The sequence below is a fragment of the Atractosteus spatula genome, chromosome 13 (assembly GCF_055471065.1).
Source record: "Atractosteus spatula isolate fAtrSpa1 chromosome 13, fAtrSpa1.hap1, whole genome shotgun sequence".
NCBI classification, from domain to species: domain Eukaryota; kingdom Metazoa; phylum Chordata; class Actinopteri; order Semionotiformes; family Lepisosteidae; genus Atractosteus; species Atractosteus spatula.
The window spans coordinates 38,945,874-38,965,305 of record NC_142718.1 but is presented as its reverse complement, the minus strand read 5'-3'; the positions used below and the strand labels follow the sequence as shown (position 1 = coordinate 38,965,305).

The following is a 19,432-nucleotide window of genomic DNA, read 5'->3' as shown; positions in this document are numbered from 1 at the left end:
CAGAGCCTTTTAAAAAAGCAGTATATAGAATTCAATTTAAATAATTTAAATTTTATGTTACGTTTTCTTCAGAATTCAGTAAAACCTTAAAAACAATGTACAGGCAATAAGATCGTTACGTGAATATTAATATCAAGCGAACCTTCTTGTTTTGGCATCAAGTTTGCTTTTGAAGCCCGAGGGTATGAAAAGTCCTGTATTGTATTTTAGAAAATTAAACAAAGAGAAAAATGCTGAAATAGTAGGAATATTTAAAAACAAAAACAAAGAATTGAGATGATATTTTAAGATGTCCATTTTACCAGCAGAAAGTCCAGAGTTGTCTGCTAAATTGGCAAGGCTCATCTCTCCTGAATACTTGGATGTCAGCGCCGCCTATTGGGATAGAAGAGTATGAAATTAAAAACTTGAATTTTCCTGGCGGGCTGTGCAGTGTGCCTCCTCACACTACAGCTGGCGGGCTGCGCAGTGTGCCTCACCCTGCCTGTGATGGGGGCTGATTAAATTGCGCTCAGCACCTTGCTGACGGGGTCAGTCCTGGATTTGATCCTGTTTGGGCCTAGGGTGTTGGCCTGATTTTCCAACTCATTCCCTAACCACTCGAACTTCAAGACTGACTACGGTGTACAGACAGTACTGGCAAAAACTGTCACTGCTTCATCTTGCAGAGCTGTGGTTTCCACCGGGGGCCAGGGACACCTGTAGCTTCTAAACGTGTTCAGGGCATCCCCAGAAAGAGTGAAATGTTAGCAGTGTGCAAAACCAACAACCAGCTTTCCTTCATGACTTCATAATGTAGACTGATTGACCTGTCACCCTGGTTTGTTGTTTATCATATCTTTTCAAGCAGCATCAATTTTCTTTAATAGCCATACAGTATATTATTGATGTGCTTTCAGATGGCATTGTTGGTCCTTTAGCAGGGATAATTGGTTAAAAACAGGCTTCTCCACCAGACAATGATCACCAGTCAGTGAGCGTGGGTGTTCACAGATGGTTGTGGTCCACCTGTTTCTGGAGCTCTGGACCACTACATGAAGCGTAGGCTCTGCTTTACAAGTCTGCTTCCTCTGTTAGCTAGGAGCTGTCACGCAGTAGGCCTGGGGTCCCCCTGCCTGCTGCACATCAGGAATGATGTTAAAAATTGGCCAAACCTCTAGGGAACACCGGTTATTAAGATACTTGGCATGTGGATCGTCCAGACTCATGTTTTGCTGGATCAAAGTAGCGATGGCTTCCTAAAGATTGAATGAAGTAAAAGGGGTGATTTGAAATAGCCCTCCTCTGAAGAAAGTTTAAGATTACAATAATACGTGAGTCACCAGTCGTGGTGGTGGACCAGTAGGTGGCGCCAGAAAGGCGACTGGGGACACTGTGCTGTAGAAGCTGACATCCTGTAGGTGAGACAGTAGACTGAGGTGCTGACTACTTTGTCATTAACAATCCCATGACCCCATACGCAAGAGTCGGGGCATTAATTCCAGTGTTCTGGCTAAATTCTGCCTTGAGCTGGAATGTTCTGGCCATCCTAGTAAATCCCTCCATTCAAGTGGAGTAATTTTTCACATCTCCATGTGTCCTGCTGTGCAGTAGGGCTGCCATGTGCCACTCAGATGGGTGCAGCTCTGGTGCACAAAACTGGTCTCCCTCTTATACCGGATATAAAGTGCTGGAGAACATCTGGGATGGAAAGGGCCATACAAATGGAATTTCTCACATAGAAGAAATGACAAATGATAACAGGTGAATGGCCATCACTTCACAGGGAGTGTTATAACAGATGACAAAATCCCCTAATTTTATTAACACTTTCACTTCTGACCTACTGTAAATAATAAATGTGGAATATTTTTACCATTATTGAAATCATTAAAATATAGATGCTGTGAGATAGATATTATTTTTATTTATATCATTTTATGAAAGTAGTTTAGTATTAACCTCAAACAAGCATCTCATTGTGAGAAGCTGTTTTTTTTACGGACGGTATCGATTATTGCAATAAACTAGAGCTAGATCAATAAAATAAATCAGTGGAGCACTTCTGTTCACTTTGCTCTCAGTAGTGCTGTGCTACCATAATAAAATAATATTCTTAGTACAAAGTTGCTGCCCAATCACTACATTTTGCACATACAGAAAACGTTTTTTGTTTTTCTTGTTGTCTTGAATTACAGAACACTCACATGGAAACAAGAAAGAGAACAGATTGTAACACTTTACCCAATCATCTTTGAAAAAACTTATACTTCAGGACTAATTTTTCATCTCAAGGTCTATGGCAGTAGTTTCATATAATGAATTATTCTAGCAGAATCACTCATATTCCATAACATGTTTCAATGAAGAATTCTCTTTTGTGATTCGGTTAAAGAAATCTAATCTTTGATCATAGCTGAGGTTTCCCTCTATGCAGAACAGCTGCTCAGTATCCTCTATGGCCATAACCATTCCCTGCAGCTCCCCTCGTTGATGTCCTGTTGTAGGGGTCACGGTCGTTGGCGCTGCTGTTGTAGGGGTAACGGTCGTTGGCACTGCTGTTGTAGGGGTTACGGTCGTTGGCGCTGCTGTTGTAGGGGTTACGGTCGTTGGCGCTGCTGTTGTAGGGGTTGCGGTCGTTGGCGCTGCTGTTGTAGGGGTTACGGTCGTTGGCACTGCTGTTGTAGGGGTTACGGTCGTTGGCGCTGCTGTTGTAGGGGTTACGGTCGTTGGCACTGCTGTTGTAGGGGTTACGGTCGTTGGCGCTGCTGTTGTAGGGGTTGCGGTCGTTGGCGCTGCTGTTGTAGGGGTTACGGTCGTTGGCGCTGCTGTTGTAGGGGTTGCGGTCGTTGGCGCTGCTGTTGTAGGGGTTACGGTCGTTGGCGCTGCTGTTGTAGGGGTAACGGTCGTTGGCGCTGCTGTTGTAGGGGTTGCCAGCAGGCTGAAAAGGAAGATATTTTTGTGTGTTAATCAAAAGAAACATCAGCCTGGAAGTGGTGTGCATCTGCTTCAAGGAAAGAAAAGAATAATCTAGACTTTCCCAATTAAAAATGGCATCCAAAATGTCCAAAACTGATTTTCCAAAATGTTGAAAAATGAATCCTTAAGACAATATTTTTGTTTTACAGATTCATTATTCATCCTGCTAGGGCTCACTCTTAAATTTTAGAATGAGGATCACAAAGAATTAATGAATAATGTGCATTCAGAATAAAAACATAGATCTTCCAATTTATGGCTTAAAATATATCAAATGTTTGATGATGTTTTTCATCAGTAGGTACTATTATCCACTCTTTTCCTACCTAAACAGCTTATATCCAAAAAAAGTTCACCAAGCAAACTGCAGAAGAGCAACAAAATAGGGCTAATGTACCATACAAATTCAAAAACAAAACTTACTTTGTAACCAAAATTCTGAGGGCCACCTGGTTTTGAGGGAACAGATGCTTTTGGAAATGAGTAAACATTTCCAGACAGTATACGTCCCTGATCTTGAGGGAAACTCTGATTTTTTATCTTTCCTGCGTAACTGCCATCATCGTCATCATCGTTTTCTTCATCGTCATGATGGCGGTTGTAAACCATCTTGGGGAAGGAAGGTGGGCGTTGAGTCATCTGACTGCCATCTTCTGAGTCTCTGTGACTCTTCACAGAGAATGTGCGCGTCATGGGGAACGACGCAGGGTTTTTGAAAGAGTATTGTGGGGGGTTTTCATTCTTGGGTTTTTTCCTGAGACAGTAGAAGAAATTTTAACTTTGGTCACCTTTAATTTTCGTTATACATCATTTCATTGAGCACACACAAATAATCAGGAGGTTTCAGCAATCCTCTTGCAACAACAACAAAAGTACCCCATGGGTACTCTATAATATTCACAAATTAGAACAGAACCATGCTGTGATAAAGCCCATGAAAAGGTTTCTCAATATACTACCATTAGTAGTATAGTATAATTAGTAAAAGAGAACAATCTTATGTTTTCTTAAATCAATTTATAATTATACAAGCAATATAAAATGGGTCTTTATTTACAGTTTCTATTTAATTTCACCTTGCAAAATATTTAATGTATATGCAGTATATACTTTGTATCATCTTATCCTTCTTAGAATTATTTATTCATAAACATGCACATATTTAACAACAGAAGCATACTAATTTCAGATAGACTGTCTAAGCTAGAAGGATATATCTACTATAGATGAAGAAATTATCTAGCATACTGTATAATAAAACATATAGTCCTTTTTCCTAACAGAAGCCTTCTGTATGAATGCTAGCATATATAGAATAAAAAATATTTTCAAACCTCATTGCCATAACTATAAGTCCTGCAGTCAAACTAATAATAGCAACTCCTGCCACAGTACTGACTCCTATAAGAATATCTCTCATGGTATCTGAAAATAAAGCAAGAGAACAATCTATTAAAATCCATTTTCAAATGAAACACTACACTTCCTGTCTCATGGAATGTTTTAAATAAAATACACATAAATTAAACTATGAGCCATTTTGTACTAATAGTTAAGAAGTGATATTTTGTCAATATTTTAGTATTCAATATTCAATTATTACTGATAAAGGTGAGCACAGAATTACATTTAATTGAGAACAGCTAAGAGATCTAACTGGGCAGCCCAGTTTAGTTTAACATAAATGCATTTTATTGGTACTGTAAGCTATACTGCAACATTGCTGCAAGACTAAGCACTCAAAATGTTTTGGTGCTTATTTTATGTATTAAAATCACTATTACTCAGTATAAATATTTTATTTGTATTAGGTTAGGACGTTCAAGGTTGTGAAAGTTTGACGTATTTTGTGCCCACAAGCATAAAACAATACTAGGTTGTTTTGCATTTCTGTTGCATAGTATTTGTGCATAAATGTAACTTAATGTCGGGGACAGTACTTGTGTCAGATGCTACAGATCTGTCCATGTGTATAAAATAAAGAAAAAGAAAATAAAAGTTAGCTCCATTTAAAAATCTCTTTGCTGCAGAATACATTCATTTTCCAATCCTCACAAATCAGTATTGGAACATTACTGAAAGAGGATAATTTCACACACAGTAACACAGTTTACCATATAAATGTTGTATAAGAAACTGACCATTTTAAAGAGAAATTGTTATGGCTTTAAACTCCTATTGCAAGGATCCATGCTGTCAGGTAAAGCACACTAGGGCAGCCTCAGATCAAATGCTGTCATCACACATCACACAGTCAACAGCAGGCTCCTGTTCAGCACAAGCCCCTCTGTCATAGCAGCAGTGTGTGACAAGACTCAGTCTCGTTGAGTGAAAGGGCTTCATCCTTTAAGTATTTATACTGAAACTCCACAAATAAATATAACAACCTTTCACATCGAACTTCTGAGATATTTAAAATCAGAGTTAACATCAGAATGAGACATAATTAACTGTTTGGGGGTTTATTATGTACAGTAATAACATCCTCATTTGTGCCATTACAAGGCTCATAAGGTTAAATCAGCGCACCTTCCAGTTTCACACAGGACACGTCAAGAGGATGATTTTTCTCATAGCCCTTTTTGCACTCACATACTGGGCTGCTGCCTTTTAGGGCACAATTTGAAGATTGTTTGTCACAGCCATAAACGCCGCAGGACGTTACATCTGAGGGAAGAGAAAGGTGACAGTGATAAAGTAAGGTGAGGGTGGTATGTTTTTCATGCAACGTCTTTTATTTATGTACCACCAATCACACTTCTCAGTCTTAAGTGCTATTTTCCACACGATCCAGGAGAAAAACAATTTCATTCGGTGAACTATGGGGCAGTTACACGTATCAGTTTTTATGGTTATTTAATCTCAGTGATGTAAAACTAATACTTCTATTTGTTCGCCATAATATTGATTTATATGTTAGTTTCAACTGCCTCTTCATCTATTATTTAAAATAGTGCTTCATCTTGATTTGATTAAATATGTACTAGCAGGTACAGTACATCTGTCTTGAACCGCAATCAAGAGACAATAGTCAGTAGACACAAGAAGTGCCTTTTTTACTCAGGCTTGCCCTGCTGTATACAACTGGAATAACCCAATGTGTCATTACAGACCAGAGGAGACATGAGACATTTCTCTGGAGTAATACAATGGATTTTGCAATTCTATAGAAGCATTAGCTTGCCTTGAGTACAAAACTCAAAAAAGGAGGAAGGGTGTAAAAATGTGAAAACTAACATACAAATATTCAATTGTAATATGAAACACTTAATTTTCGCTGCTTACTAATTATGTAAGTGACAAAAATTAGTCTGAGCAAAGTATTGCCAGACATTGAAAATGTTCCAGCTCATTCATGTCTGTTGTTCTTATTTTTCCATTTGCGAAGCATGAAATTAGCAACATTGAGCTGCGAAATGTGTGTTTGTGAGTGTGTAAATGCAAAGGTGATGTTTGCACACAGATTGAGTGCTGCCAGTACCTGAAACTGGCAAAGGTAGCTTCTCAACTGAATGCCACCACTCTGCCTGACTGCAGGCACTGCAGTCTTCACAATGGAAGACTACGCTCTGGAATGCTGCGTCTCGGTGAATGCTATCACACTTGGCAAAGGTCAAGATTGTCAATACAGGAAAAAGACCTTTTGCTCTTGGCAAAGTAACATTTATGCTATTTTGGATTGCATGTTTGTTGTGGTTGATGGTAATGCCACTGCACAGAATAATGTTGGAACTGTTTTGAGTCCTGTGCCATTTTTAGAATTGCAGCAATACCAATATCACTGCCACTCCTTCAGCTTTGAACATCACAATGCCTCTGCACAAGGCAAGGATCACTGAAGCCCTTCACCTCAATCCTGTGCTGTAGGTATGTACGTAAGTGAGTGTTAAGTACTGCTGAATAACATCACTGCTGTTTGTACAGGTATTTCTGCATTCAGTGTTCACTTAAGTCTGTGCTAGGCCTTTATGTACAGTATATCTGTGTTCAAGCCGAGGGGTAAACTGAATCAATCACATGTAAACAGGGCTGTTCGAAATTAATGCACCCCTGTGAATCCCTACAAAAGTGAATTTAAAACTTTCTTGCCACAAATGATAAAATTTAACCACATCCAAACTTTCCAAATTAAATCTAGCTCTATTACTGTAAGTGCTACATTGTATTTTAACAATGTTAGTTTTTGATATATAAAACATTAAATCAATTATGGCTGTAATTTATTATAATATAAACTTAACCCTCAGCATAACAACACATTAAACCATTTGATTACTTACTGCGAAATCTAATATTTGTCAAATTTGCTTCCTTAAGGTAATTTAAAATTTTCGTGTCCACGACGTCTAGTCCGTCTTCGAATGTTGTTGAAAACATATTTATAAAGTCCACCTCCAGTTCACGTCCACTCCTGGAAATATATGTACTTCCTCCAGTGTGTCTGTAGTTCAAAAAGTTAATATAAGATAATGTTTTATCATATTAGACACTTGTGGTGTCTATGAGGTGAAATTCAACATTCCCACAGAGCCAATATTTGGTATTAATGGATATCATTTGCTACCAAGTCACTGTAGTACAATATACCATGAAATTGCAGATCTAACCTGCAGTGAAATAATTCACTAATCTATTAGGTGTAATCGAAAATGCCTTTAAACTATATCGTATATTGTATGATCTCGTTAGGAAGTCACATAAATGGTATTATTTTAAATTTCTATACTTCACAATAAGACATTTAGTTCTATTTTGTGTTGTATTCTAGTTACATAAGTGCAAACCTTGTCATTTTTGTTTAAATATAGACATGTAATTTAAATAAAAATGTCATAAAAAAGTGCAGATTTTACTTTTTCCGTCTTTATACTATCTACAAGTATTTATGACAGATTGTGTGTAGTGTAAATTGTTCGACAGAATCAAAACGATTTTGGTAAAGGCTTTATAGGTTACATTACAGACATTGGCCAATTATTTCATGTGTTCTACATTTAAATGGTATAGCACGTGAGCTCCATGTGTGCATATACTGTACAGTACACTTTAATAAATTAACATAAGCACGTGTTTATCGTATTGAAGTAAATTCACTATTACTGTATATACAAAATGACACGAACTGCTCACCTAATGTCTTTCACAATTGTTTCTTTGAAATCCAACTCATTTATAAGTGCCTCTTTATTCTGTAAAAATATTAAAACGTAATTTAAACACAGATTAAAATATGTTCTTTCATTGTGCGAAAACGCGTTTAAAGGTGCAGCAGGAGCCAGCGGGGAGCACGAGCTGTAGCGGCAGACGTGGACGAAGCGCGTGGCGCGTGGAAAAGACAGCTGCGCTTTGCACAAAACTGTAGAAGAAAACATCTGTGGAAACGTGATACGGTGGAGCCCAGACACCTCTGTGGCTTACGCAAGAGTTTAGCGTACCACTTAAGAAAACGGGGGTCAGGCAGAGCTGATCTAAATACAGGAGATAAAGGGCTCTCAAACTGCAATTTTGTGGTGTGACACTGAGGTTAACGGACAGGGCTGTTTTTATGATCTACAGTATCTATAATTGATCCTATGGAATGGATGACTAGAATTTTCTAATGACCAACTCCATTTCAACTCAAAACCCAGAGACGGTCATTTCTACATTATTTCAGGTGGGCAGTTGCGTCAGCATGCGTAGGCTGCAAAGGAACAAGTAACAGGTTTATTCCCTGCTGAAAAGAGAAGACAGAAAACACAACGTCTCGACCGTGGAGCCTTCTTCAGGTGTATTTTTACACGATGCCCTTTTATAAGAATTTGAATTAAACCCCAGGTGGTATCAGGCGGTATGGACGATTTACTCCATAGCTACAGTATGGTAGCTGATCTACACTTGTCCGTATTATCTGTGATATAGATCACTATTAATCTATCCTGTGATCTGCTCTGTATTATATAGAAACGGGGACACTTACACGTCGAACTTATTACTGTGATGAAAACAATACCTCCGCTATACTGAACATTGACGAATTCACAGCAACAGCTGCAACACGTACTGTAACCGTACTATCTCTGTCCTTCCTGATTGATCACCCCCTCCTGTCGCTTCCTTAACGAGACTTCCTGTCATATTTCTCAAGTACAGTAATTCTTTTGTGATCACCCCTATTTTAGCTCTAGTGAGATTGCAATCTTGCTGAGAACGTTAACCTTTGCATGTTTGCAAATTTATCTTTGTGTGAATGATTATCAGCTGTGTGTAAAAAACAAATCGATCATTCTCCCACTGTTTTATAACTTGCAGCCAACTTTCAGACCTTTACCATAATCCCTGTGTGTTTTTTACCCGGTTTAAGATAGATCTTCTGAGGCGGTTCTGAGGCGAAGGTCATCATGGACATGGGGATTTAATAACGATTATACTCATGCCATTTATGGAAAGACAGAAATTAACAAAACAATTGAAAATGGTGTTAAGACATTTTCATTTACTGATTAGATCAGAAAAAAAGGTTTGTTTTTTTTATTTGTTAGCCAAGACGACGTAAGGACAAAAGTTATAAAGCTTAACGAATGCGGTTTTTCAGTTTTTCCACTCAATTTATAATTGTTTTTATAAATTGCAACTTAGCTCACCCCCATAAGGAAATAATTTTCAGAATATTAAAACACATAATAAAAACAGAGTTTTGTGTATATCAGCAGTAAGCAAAGCAAAATCTGTAGTAAATAAATTCAAGGGTTAAAATACTTACAATCTGTATCACATAATCATAAAGCTGTGTATAATTCTCTGATGTTTTGTCTTCCACATTAACACCAAAGGTAGGGCTAATGTTGAAACCTCCAGGAAAGGATTTTCCTTCAAAACAACAATGAATGTGCATGTAGATAATTAGTCAATCACTTTTAATGTAATTTATATTAATAATTAATTGATACATTTTATTTCTTAAATAGCTGCTCCAGACCATTATCAAGGTGCTTTACATACATTCTACATATAAAGAAAGAATTACAGCAAACAGAAAAAAGAATAATACAAAAAAGTACATAGATTAAATAAAAACAAATAGGTGAATAATTTATGGACAGGAAGAATATTCCAAAGACAAGGGGCTACTTCTGAAGAGTCTTGGTGCCCTATAAAGACATCTACAGTACATAAAAGATGTAGTATGCAGAAACTATCCTTTTTGTATCCATGTGAAATTAAAGAACAAATTGGAGTAAAAACTCTTAATTAAAGTTAATCAACTGAACTTGTGTTCTGGGATGGTCATGAGAAAAAAAACAATGTTTAAAACAAGGATTCTTCTTCTTACTTTAAAATATGATTTCACAAAGTCTTTTTTACTTTTTTTTAACTTATCACCATGAAGGAAACTTGTATAACAATATCAAGACATTTCATACTGGAGTGAATTTTTTTAGTCATCAGTCATTAACCATGTTAATTTTGATGCCCGATGCCTCATGCCTCACATGCCTCAATTTAAATTTTTGATGTACAGAACTCAAGTTATATCGTTTGTTTTTAAGAAATGACATCTGTTCTGTTTATCTTTTATAACACACAAGGGTAGCGCACCAGTCACTTTCCAGAGTATTATAGTACAGATCTACTTGGTTTTTGGTTTTCTTACCTCCTTCACAATCTGTTTCCAATTCGTTGTAGTAAAATCCAAAGCTGCACTGGCAAACATACTTGTCTTTGAGATTCATACACACTGCCAACTGTGATCCACAGGAGTTTTCTCTACATTGCTTCTTTTCTGTAGTTTAAAAGAGATCAAAGCAAAGTTTAAAAACAAATAATTGTTTCAAAAGAAATAAAGTCTGAACTTGTTGTTTCTTATTTTTCATACAAACCTAGAAAAACTCACATAAGAGTAAAGTATCTTAAATGGGTACATTTTGTAAGTAGTGCTGGTGGGTGAGTAGGTGGCTCTGTTTCCCCTTCTGAACTCTACTGAATATCTTTAAAACTAACTACAGCATTACTGACTTCACTAGGAGTAACAACAACCAGGAAGTACGTGTACTGAAAGAGAGATAAGATAAGATCACTTTATTAGCCATATACAATTTAGGAACTTGTCTTTTCGAATACCCCAGCTTGCTCTCCATGAGACACACAGATGGGGAGAGAGAAGCTGGGGGTCAGAGTGCAGGGTCAGCCATTTATACAGCGCCCCTGGAGCAGCTGGGGTGAAGGGCCTTGCTCAGGGGCCCAACAGAGTAGGATTCCTCTGCCGGCCATGGGATTTGAACCGGCAACCTTTCAGCCACAGTGCCACAGTGCCACCGCTCTGTCCAGAAAGGTGGTAAAACCCACTTGGCTGAGGGCCAGAGGACAAGGAGGCTGGGACCCCCCTGCAGAGTGAGGGGTGACCCAGGGGCAGCTGCAGAGGGGGAGATGGGGTGGAGGTGGGATGCAGGGAGGGTGGTATATGTGGGAGAGAAAGGGATCATGTAGAGTATTTATCATGTCTTAGGTGAGGACATGACGTCAGGAGTGATTGCGAATTTCTGACAGCCGAGTCCGATTGAACTTGGCTGTTGTCATCTGTCTCAAACTTTTGTTTTAAATTCCATTCTACCTGATCTCAGAACCCAGGCAAGGTTTGGCCTGAACGGTACTAAAACGGGACTAAGTACTAAAAATTATTTCTATAATGAAAACCCGGCTGCTGGTGTTATATTAGCAGAAGATTAACAAGGTTCTTCCCTCTGAACCAGAATTATGGACCAGTGCTTGAACTAGTCAGATGATGTTTAATGTAGTCAAGTGCAGAAAGTAACATGCAGGCAGCACAACGTTAATATAAAATGGGTAACACTAAGTTTGAAGATGACAAAGACTTGAGTAATTACAGGTATGTTGACAATATTACATCTTCAAGACAAGACAATGTGGGGAAGTAATAAAAATGACAAATAAGGTACAGTAAATGCCAGAAAATGTGATTACTTAAAAAGGTGCAAGTTATTTTTGCAAAGCAACAGGCAAAGGTTCATTCCATGCTGAAAGGTAAAGGCTGTAAAGCCTTCTTCTGATGTGAGGGGGAGATAAATTTGATTGATCTATTACTTTCCCTCTCTCCCTCACATCATCATTTATGACTTAATATTGCACTTTTCAACAGGATTTTTACCTGTAATGGAAATGATTTTTCATATTTGCATATTTACCTGGCTTGGGTGTAGCTGTCACTGTCGGTGAAGCTTGAATTAAAAAGTTAAGAAAGAAGTTAGCTTTTAACAATATGAACATGCATTGTGATACAGTAGGTCAGGCAGCCAGTCTGCTGGACTGGCCGAAAAATATCTGTGTCTCATTCTCATTAAACAATCAGCCAGTTCATTTATTACTTTTTGACTGTTTTGCTAACAGCTTTTTCCCATTTAAATAAGCCTAGAACAACTGACACGACTGATCCACTCAAAACATTGAGCCTTCGGCCAACAATTAATTGTAGTATACAATCAATGTATACATTGCGTCTGCTCAATGTTACGAGCGAGCTCATGCTCATTAATATAAGTCCAAGTGATTTATATTAATGAGCATGAGCTCGCTGGAAACCGAACTGGATAAATAAAACATTTATTGTCAGACAATGAGGGAAGCAGGATAAGAAAGCGTGACACATGTTATTTCACAAAAGTCTTATTGCTTTAGTCAGCTGTGCCAAATCATACCGGTGAAGAAAAATGGTAATAGTTATTTCACTTCTTCCAGATGGGACTGTAATCAAACACCATTCAAAAAAGGTCAAATTCAAAATTCATACAGAATCATAATTGCATAAATTCAGCAATAGCTGTAAAAAAACGATTAAATTCTAAGCCACTGAGACATAAAAAGTAGGCTTTTCAGAGAATAACATTATATTCACACATGATGTTGTTACCACTTTATCCCTGCTAATTCAACAACAGTAATCTATCTTCAATATCAACTAAGTAAATTCTAGTGCGAGCTTATAATTTTGTTGCATGTTATTTTACAATAGTGCATCATTACTGTTTCATTTCATTGTTTCGTTTGTTTTGTTTCCAGAATGTGGGCTTACTGGTAAAGAACTATTTATTGAACAATGTCTCACTTTTTCAAAATGAAGTGTTTTGTCTACTTCCGAGTGTATTTATACCACCAACACCAATGTGCAGCCCCACCTGGATGATGCGACGGCATCCATAGTGCGCCAGTACACTCCCCACACTCCAGCTCTCAGTGGGGAGGAGAGCAGAGTGATGAAGCCAGTTCATAGCGGGGGATTATTAGTAATGGTGTTACTATTGCTTTTGTGTATGGTATTATTATCCTCTTTATAATCACCTTTTTTTAATTTTGGGGAAAACGATTTAACAACACAACATAAAGTAACTCCCCCTGTATCCATGTGTAGTGATGGTGGGGTCTTAATTTACTGTAACGATTGTACTGTAGGTTGGAACAGAAAGTTGTGAGAGTGATTTGACGCCAGTACTCCAGTAGGAGGCACCAGGGGGCCATCTTCACCCAATGCCCGAGCCACCACAACAAGTTCCTCTCGATCCAGAGGAGCAGAGACTCTCCTCCAGGATCCCCTCAGACTGCCGAGCTCCTCACCCTGTCAGGGAGAGTGAGCCCAGCAGCCCCACAAAGAAACCTCATTTCTGCCAGTTGAACAGCTTTTCAGGGAAGCTCAAATTTGCTCTTACAGGCCTACAATAGTGTCATTGCAGTATCTAATTTAGCTTGAGCTAAACTGCAGAATTCACAAATTTTCAATTGCAAAACAACAGAACTACTCAGAGGTTTAAAATAAAGTGCATAAGCTGATTTGGATATCCAGAACAAAAATGTTATTTTTCATCCCCACAAATCTTTACGTTGTATTTGTGATATTATTTTTATATATAAACTGTGAGATGGAACAACTGTCACTTCATATTCAAACTAAAACCTACTGCAAAAACAAAAGAAGAGACTGATTCAGACTTTTAAAAAAATAAACTCACAAATAAAGTGACATTTAATTGATACATGGAATCCTCCTCTTTCTTCTGATTGTACAAAAGCAATAACATCTAGATTACAGCAACGACAGTACAGTAATAATACACAAAAAATAAAATGCAGGACTTCATGGAAACCTCTAGTCTTGAAGAACAGAATTTATATATTGTTTTAATTAGTTGATTTACCTGTTATTGCTGGAGTGGAAGACATTGAACTGCTTGTTGCTGGAATGGAAGATGTTTGAGGATCTGCTGCAGTTTCATCAACAAGATAGAAATGGAAGACAACAATGTTAGATTTCCAGGAATTCACAATTTTGATGTTAAAACAGCAACAATTAATTCATTTAGTAAAATGTCTGGTTTTTTTTCTTCACTTTAACATTATAGAGTACTTTGTGTTGACGAGTGGCAGAAACTCTCAGTCAAATACATTATTTCACAATAATATGTGAAAAAGTCCAAGGGGGGTGAATACTTTTTATAGGTACTGTAACATACAAGTAGAAAAAACCCTATAGCAGTGCTTTCATCATAAGCATCTAATAAAAATAAGTTTTACTGTTTGGAGGCTTTATAAAACACCTTCAAACCCTTATGAAGAAAACTACCTCAGTGTCCTGAAGAACTGTATGTCTCTTGACCAGATGTGACAGAAGCGATTTTCCTACACCTGATGTAGCTTAATTCCAATTGTACGACAGAAACAAAATCTTGAGCAATCAATAACAGGAATAATACACTGTGATAAAAATACACTGAGGTATTTACTGTAGTAGAAACCTCTAGTGTAGAAAAAAGGAGGAATTGAATCTTTATATTTGACGATTTACCTGTTGCTGTTGGAGTTGAAGATGTGAAAGAACCTGCTGTAATTTCAGTAACAGGATAAAATCAGTTAAACAGAAGAGAAAAGTGCTTGTTCTTCCAGGAATATCACATTCTGATGTTCAAACAAATCCTATTTTGCATCACACTGCAAAGCAGTGTTGAAAGAAAATGCACATCCTCCATTATAATCACTTATTGACTAGATAAAAGATACAATTTTACTTTCAGTTCCCAATCTTGCATTATATATTTTTTAATAATGTTTTGTGGAGGTGGAACAACTATCATTTTGAATATCATAGAAAATTAAATGCAAAAGGAGAGACTTATTCAAAAGTTTGAAAGAAATGTAGGATTTAGTTGAAACCTTTAGTTTTGAAAAACAGAGGAATTGATTATTTACAGTTGTCGGTTTACCTGTTGTTGTTGTAGTTGAAGATGTTGTAGAACCTGTTGCAGTTTCATTAACAGGATTAAAGTAATTACACAAAAGAGAAAAATGTTAGTTTTTCCAGGAAAAATGCACATAAAGAGATGTATCCAGAAGTTCAAAAGAAACCCACATACTGGATACTATGCCTTTACATTAACACCTGCACCAATACCCTCCTTTCCAATTATACAACAGAAACAAAATCTTGAGCAATCAATAACAGGAATAATACACTGTGATAAAAATACACTGAGGTATTTACTGTAGTAGAAACCTCTAGTGTAGAAAAAAGGAGGAACTGAATCTTTATATTTGACGATTTACCTGTTGCTGTTGGAGATGAAGATGTGGTAGAACCTGTTGAAATTTCAGTAACAGGATAAAATCAGTTAAACAGAAGAGAAAAGTGCTTGTTATTCCAGGAATATCACATTCTGATGTTCAAACAAATCCTATTTTGCATCACACTGCAAAGCAGTGTTGAAAGAAAATGCACATCCTCCATTATAATCACTTATTGACTAGATAAAAGATACAATTTTACTTTCAGTTCCCAATCTTGCATTATATATTTTTTAATAATGTTTTGTGGAGGTGGAACAACTATCATTTTGAATATCATAGAAAATTAAATGCAAAAGGAGAGACTTATTCAAAAGTTTGAAAGAAATGTAGGATTTAGTTGAAACCTTTAGTTTTGAAAAACAGAGGAATTGATTATTTACAGTTGTCGGTTTACCTGTTGTTGTTGTAGTTGAAGATGTTGTAGAACCTGTTGCAGTTTCATTAACAGGATTAAAGTAATTACACAAAAGAGAAAAATGTTAGTTTTTCCAGGAAAAATGCACATAAAGAGATGTATCCAGAAGTTCAAAAGAAACCCACATACTGGATACTATGCCTTTACATTAACACCTGCACCAATACCCTCCTTTCCAATTATACAACAGAAACAAAATCTTGAGCAATCAATAACAGGAATAATACACTGTGATAAAAATACACTGAGGTATTTACTGTAGTAGAAACCTCTAGTGTAGAAAAAAGGAGGAATTGAATCTTTATATTTGACGATTTACCTGTTGCTGTTGGAGATGAAGATGTGGTAGAACCTGTTGAAATTTCAGTAACAGGATAAAGTCAGTTAAACAGAAGAGAAAAGTGCTTGTTCTTCCAGGAATATCACATTCTGATGTTCAAACAAATCCTATTTTGCATCACACTGCAAAGCAGTGTTGAAAGAAAATGCACATCCTCCATTATAATCACTTATTGACTAGATAAAAGATACAATTTTACTTTCAGTTCCCAATCTTGCATTATATATTTTTTAATAATGTTTTGTGGAGGTGGAACAACTATCATTTTGAATATCAAAGAAAATTAAATGCAAAAGGAGAGACTTATTCAAAAGTTTGAAAGAAATGTGGGATTTAGTGAAAACCTCTAGTTTTGAAAAACAGAGGAACTGATTCTTTACAGTTGTCGGTTTACCTGTTGTTGTTGTAGTTGAAGATGTAGAACCTGTTGCAGTTTCATTAACAGGATTAAAGTAATTACACAAAAGAGAAAAATGTTAGTTTTTCCAAGAATATCACATTTGTGATGTTCAAATTCTGTTTTGCATTGCGCTGCACAGCATTATGGAACAAAAATGCACATACTCCGCTATAATCAATTATTGAATAAATTAAAGATACAATTTTACTTTAATTTCCCAATCTTCCATTATGATTTTTAAATGTTCTGTGTTACTGTATGTTACATATTCCCATCTAGCTATGATAAAGAGAGGAATTGATCATTTACATTCTATGACTTACCTGGTATCGTTGTAGCTGAAGGTGATGTACCATCTATTGCAATTTTGTTAACAGGATTTTAAAAAAAATGAAACAGAAATATGTTAGGTCTTTCAGAAGTATCACATTTGGATGTTCAGACTAACTCCGTGTTGCATCTTAAAAAAATCAAACTACACTTATGTGGCATAATCTCCCACGATTATTTTCATATCAATGGTGTGTACTACTTTAAAACCTGAACAAGTTGCTCACTGTAACTTTAATGTATAACTGCTCATAACAATGAGCAGGAGTGCTTCACTTTACTGCTTTGGTTCAGAAACACACTGATAAAATAGGTTAATTGGTGCCTGGGGAAAATGTCCATAACTGTGAGCGTGCGCATGTCTGTCTCTGTGTTTCTGCCTTACGATGGACTTGCTTCCCTTCCAGAGTGTTTCCCTCCTCACACCCGCAGCTTGAAAACAGCAGCTAGAAATGGATGGATGGTGTGGCAAAAGGCAGGGGATGATTCTTAATATGATCACCTTCCTTACAGCCTAGCTCCACAGTTGTCCTCAGGTGGCTAAACGCTGACTACAACCTACAGAGGGATGTACAGTATTTATAGACGCAAATGTGTCTGACATTTACAGTAGGACCTTGCTGACCTCTGGAGTCAGCATTATGTGAAAACAACCCACAGTTCCACACGGGTGCTCTAGAGCTCCACTGGAACAAAATTCAGCAGACACGTCAAGATAAGGCCTAGGAAATGAAATGTTCCCTTGCTGACTATGATGTTAATTTATTCATCATTTTTCTTTCTTGCATGTGCAAGCATTCGATAATAGTCTTATTTTCAAAAATGAATAAATAGACACAGCCTTACTTTCTGTATATGTGTACTAAATAGACCGATTCTATCACTTATTTGCAGTACTGTGTGTCTTATAATAGGACAGTTAGACATGATAGAATTCTCTTTCTTTGCTGTTTTCCTCAATTTTGTAACTGCATCTGCACATGAGCGTGAGTCGGCTATTGTTGAAATAAGCCAATACAAAGTTTAATGAAATTTGTAAAAAACTGAAATTCTTCAGTGCACGTCTTTCGAACCCCATTCATTTTCATACTCTAGGTTAAACATTTGTTTAACTGGCAAAATAAAGTTTCTCCTGGAATCAGATCCTTTTCCAAATGGAAAAGATCTAAGTCTATATAGTGTGTTTGTTCTCTGGGAGAACAAAAACTATACAGATATCTCTCAAGTTAAGCTACAATGTAGTAAAATAAAATGTTAAAAATGGGAAACTTATGAACAGGAACATAATATTGATCTCTGTGATGCCTCAGTAATTCTGTTCATTTCTGAATTGTCATATTTGTTACATTTTTTCCATGTTAATGCTTTCTTCCCTCTTTAAAATGTTACAATTTGATTTTTAATTTAAAAGTGTGGATGAACTAGTCAATCCTTCAGATTTTCCTTTCAAATGAGTGATTTTCTTACAAACATTTCTATATATCCATAGAAAAGAAAAGGCTGAACACAGCCTTTGTATTTGACTTGAATTGTAAAGCTTTTTGAATTGTAAACGACTCAGCTTTTGCTTTGTGTTCATATTAGAGCAGTATGAACTTACAAGCAGGTAACAGATATCAAGATTCGGTTTCTAGCCGACTAACCGCTAATCATATGAGCCTATCTTGAGGTTTCTGATCAACCTGCTTTGATACCAATATACCAAAATCTGAAACAATTTATGGTAAATGAAAACATTTATATGGTAATGTATAAATTTCATACTCACTTTTTGAATGTTCAAGGCACACACAGGTGCTGGCCAAAATAAACCACATTTTCCAGTCCATTTTATTAAGACGTCCTTCTTTTCAAACAAACAATATGAATAGTAGAAGGAGTGGACAGTGAAACAGTTTCCCTGCACCTTTTAATTGCTGTTGTAAATTTGGTTAATTATAAATGAACTAGCCTGGATCCAAGAACAGAGCATTTATGGCTGCATTTGTTTTTATCCTTGCTCAGGACATTTTTATCCTGTGACAGACTGAGGATAGAGTCACAAGTACGTCATGTACTGTAGATAAAAAAGGATTCTTGTTGAGGTAAAACGAGACATTACAATATATTTCCAGTACTTTTGTTTGAACAGAAAAGTTTTCTAAAAATAAAACCTGGTGTAAATCATTATTTCTTGAACCTAACATTCCAAATAGCAAACCTGACACTAAAAGCGATCATAGTGGTTATCAAAAGTATTCACCCCTTTTGCATTTGGCACATTTTATGGTGTTACAATATGGAATCATAAAATATTGGGATTTTTTGCCATAGACACAAAACGTTCAATAATGCCAACGTGAAACAAAATTCTATAGATCTTCCTAAAGTAATTATAAATACA

At 36.7% G+C, this 19,432-nt stretch overlaps 1 protein-coding gene across 1 annotated transcript; it reads right to left on the bottom strand.

Annotated features, from left to right (window-relative positions):
- Window positions 1–1,886: 1,886 nt before the first annotated feature.
- LOC148822394 (uncharacterized) lies at window positions 1,887–18,909 on the bottom strand. Its single transcript, XM_088930578.1, has 18 exons — window positions 18,818–18,909; window positions 17,043–17,075; window positions 16,714–16,743; window positions 16,299–16,331; window positions 15,959–15,991; window positions 15,544–15,576; window positions 15,204–15,236; window positions 14,789–14,824; window positions 14,142–14,207; window positions 12,141–12,173; window positions 10,592–10,720; window positions 9,701–9,807; window positions 8,089–8,147; window positions 7,239–7,399; window positions 5,488–5,625; window positions 4,293–4,383; window positions 3,382–3,712; window positions 1,887–2,920 (listed from the first exon to the last, which is right to left on the bottom strand). Exons 1-18 carry the CDS (start codon window positions 18,876–18,878, stop codon window positions 2,426–2,428), a joined length of 1,902 nt encoding a protein of 633 aa, XP_088786704.1. The 5' UTR covers window positions 18,879–18,909; the 3' UTR covers window positions 1,887–2,425.
- Between the last annotated feature and the right edge of the window lie 523 nt (window positions 18,910–19,432).

Bases quoted from the DNA above. Each gene is read 5' to 3' on its own strand.
- LOC148822394 (XM_088930578.1), bottom strand. From the start codon at position 18,878: ATGGACTGGAAAATGTGGTTTATTTTGGCCAGCACCTGTGTGTGCCTT. The intron at 16,744-17,042 runs GTAAGTCATAGA...AAACTGCAACAG, and splicing joins TTCAGCTACAACGATACCAG to GTTCTACATCTTCAACTACA. The intron at 7,400-8,088 runs GTGAGCAGTTCG...TTTGAACTACAG, and splicing joins ACAATTGTGAAAGACATTAG to ACACACTGGAGGAAGTACAT.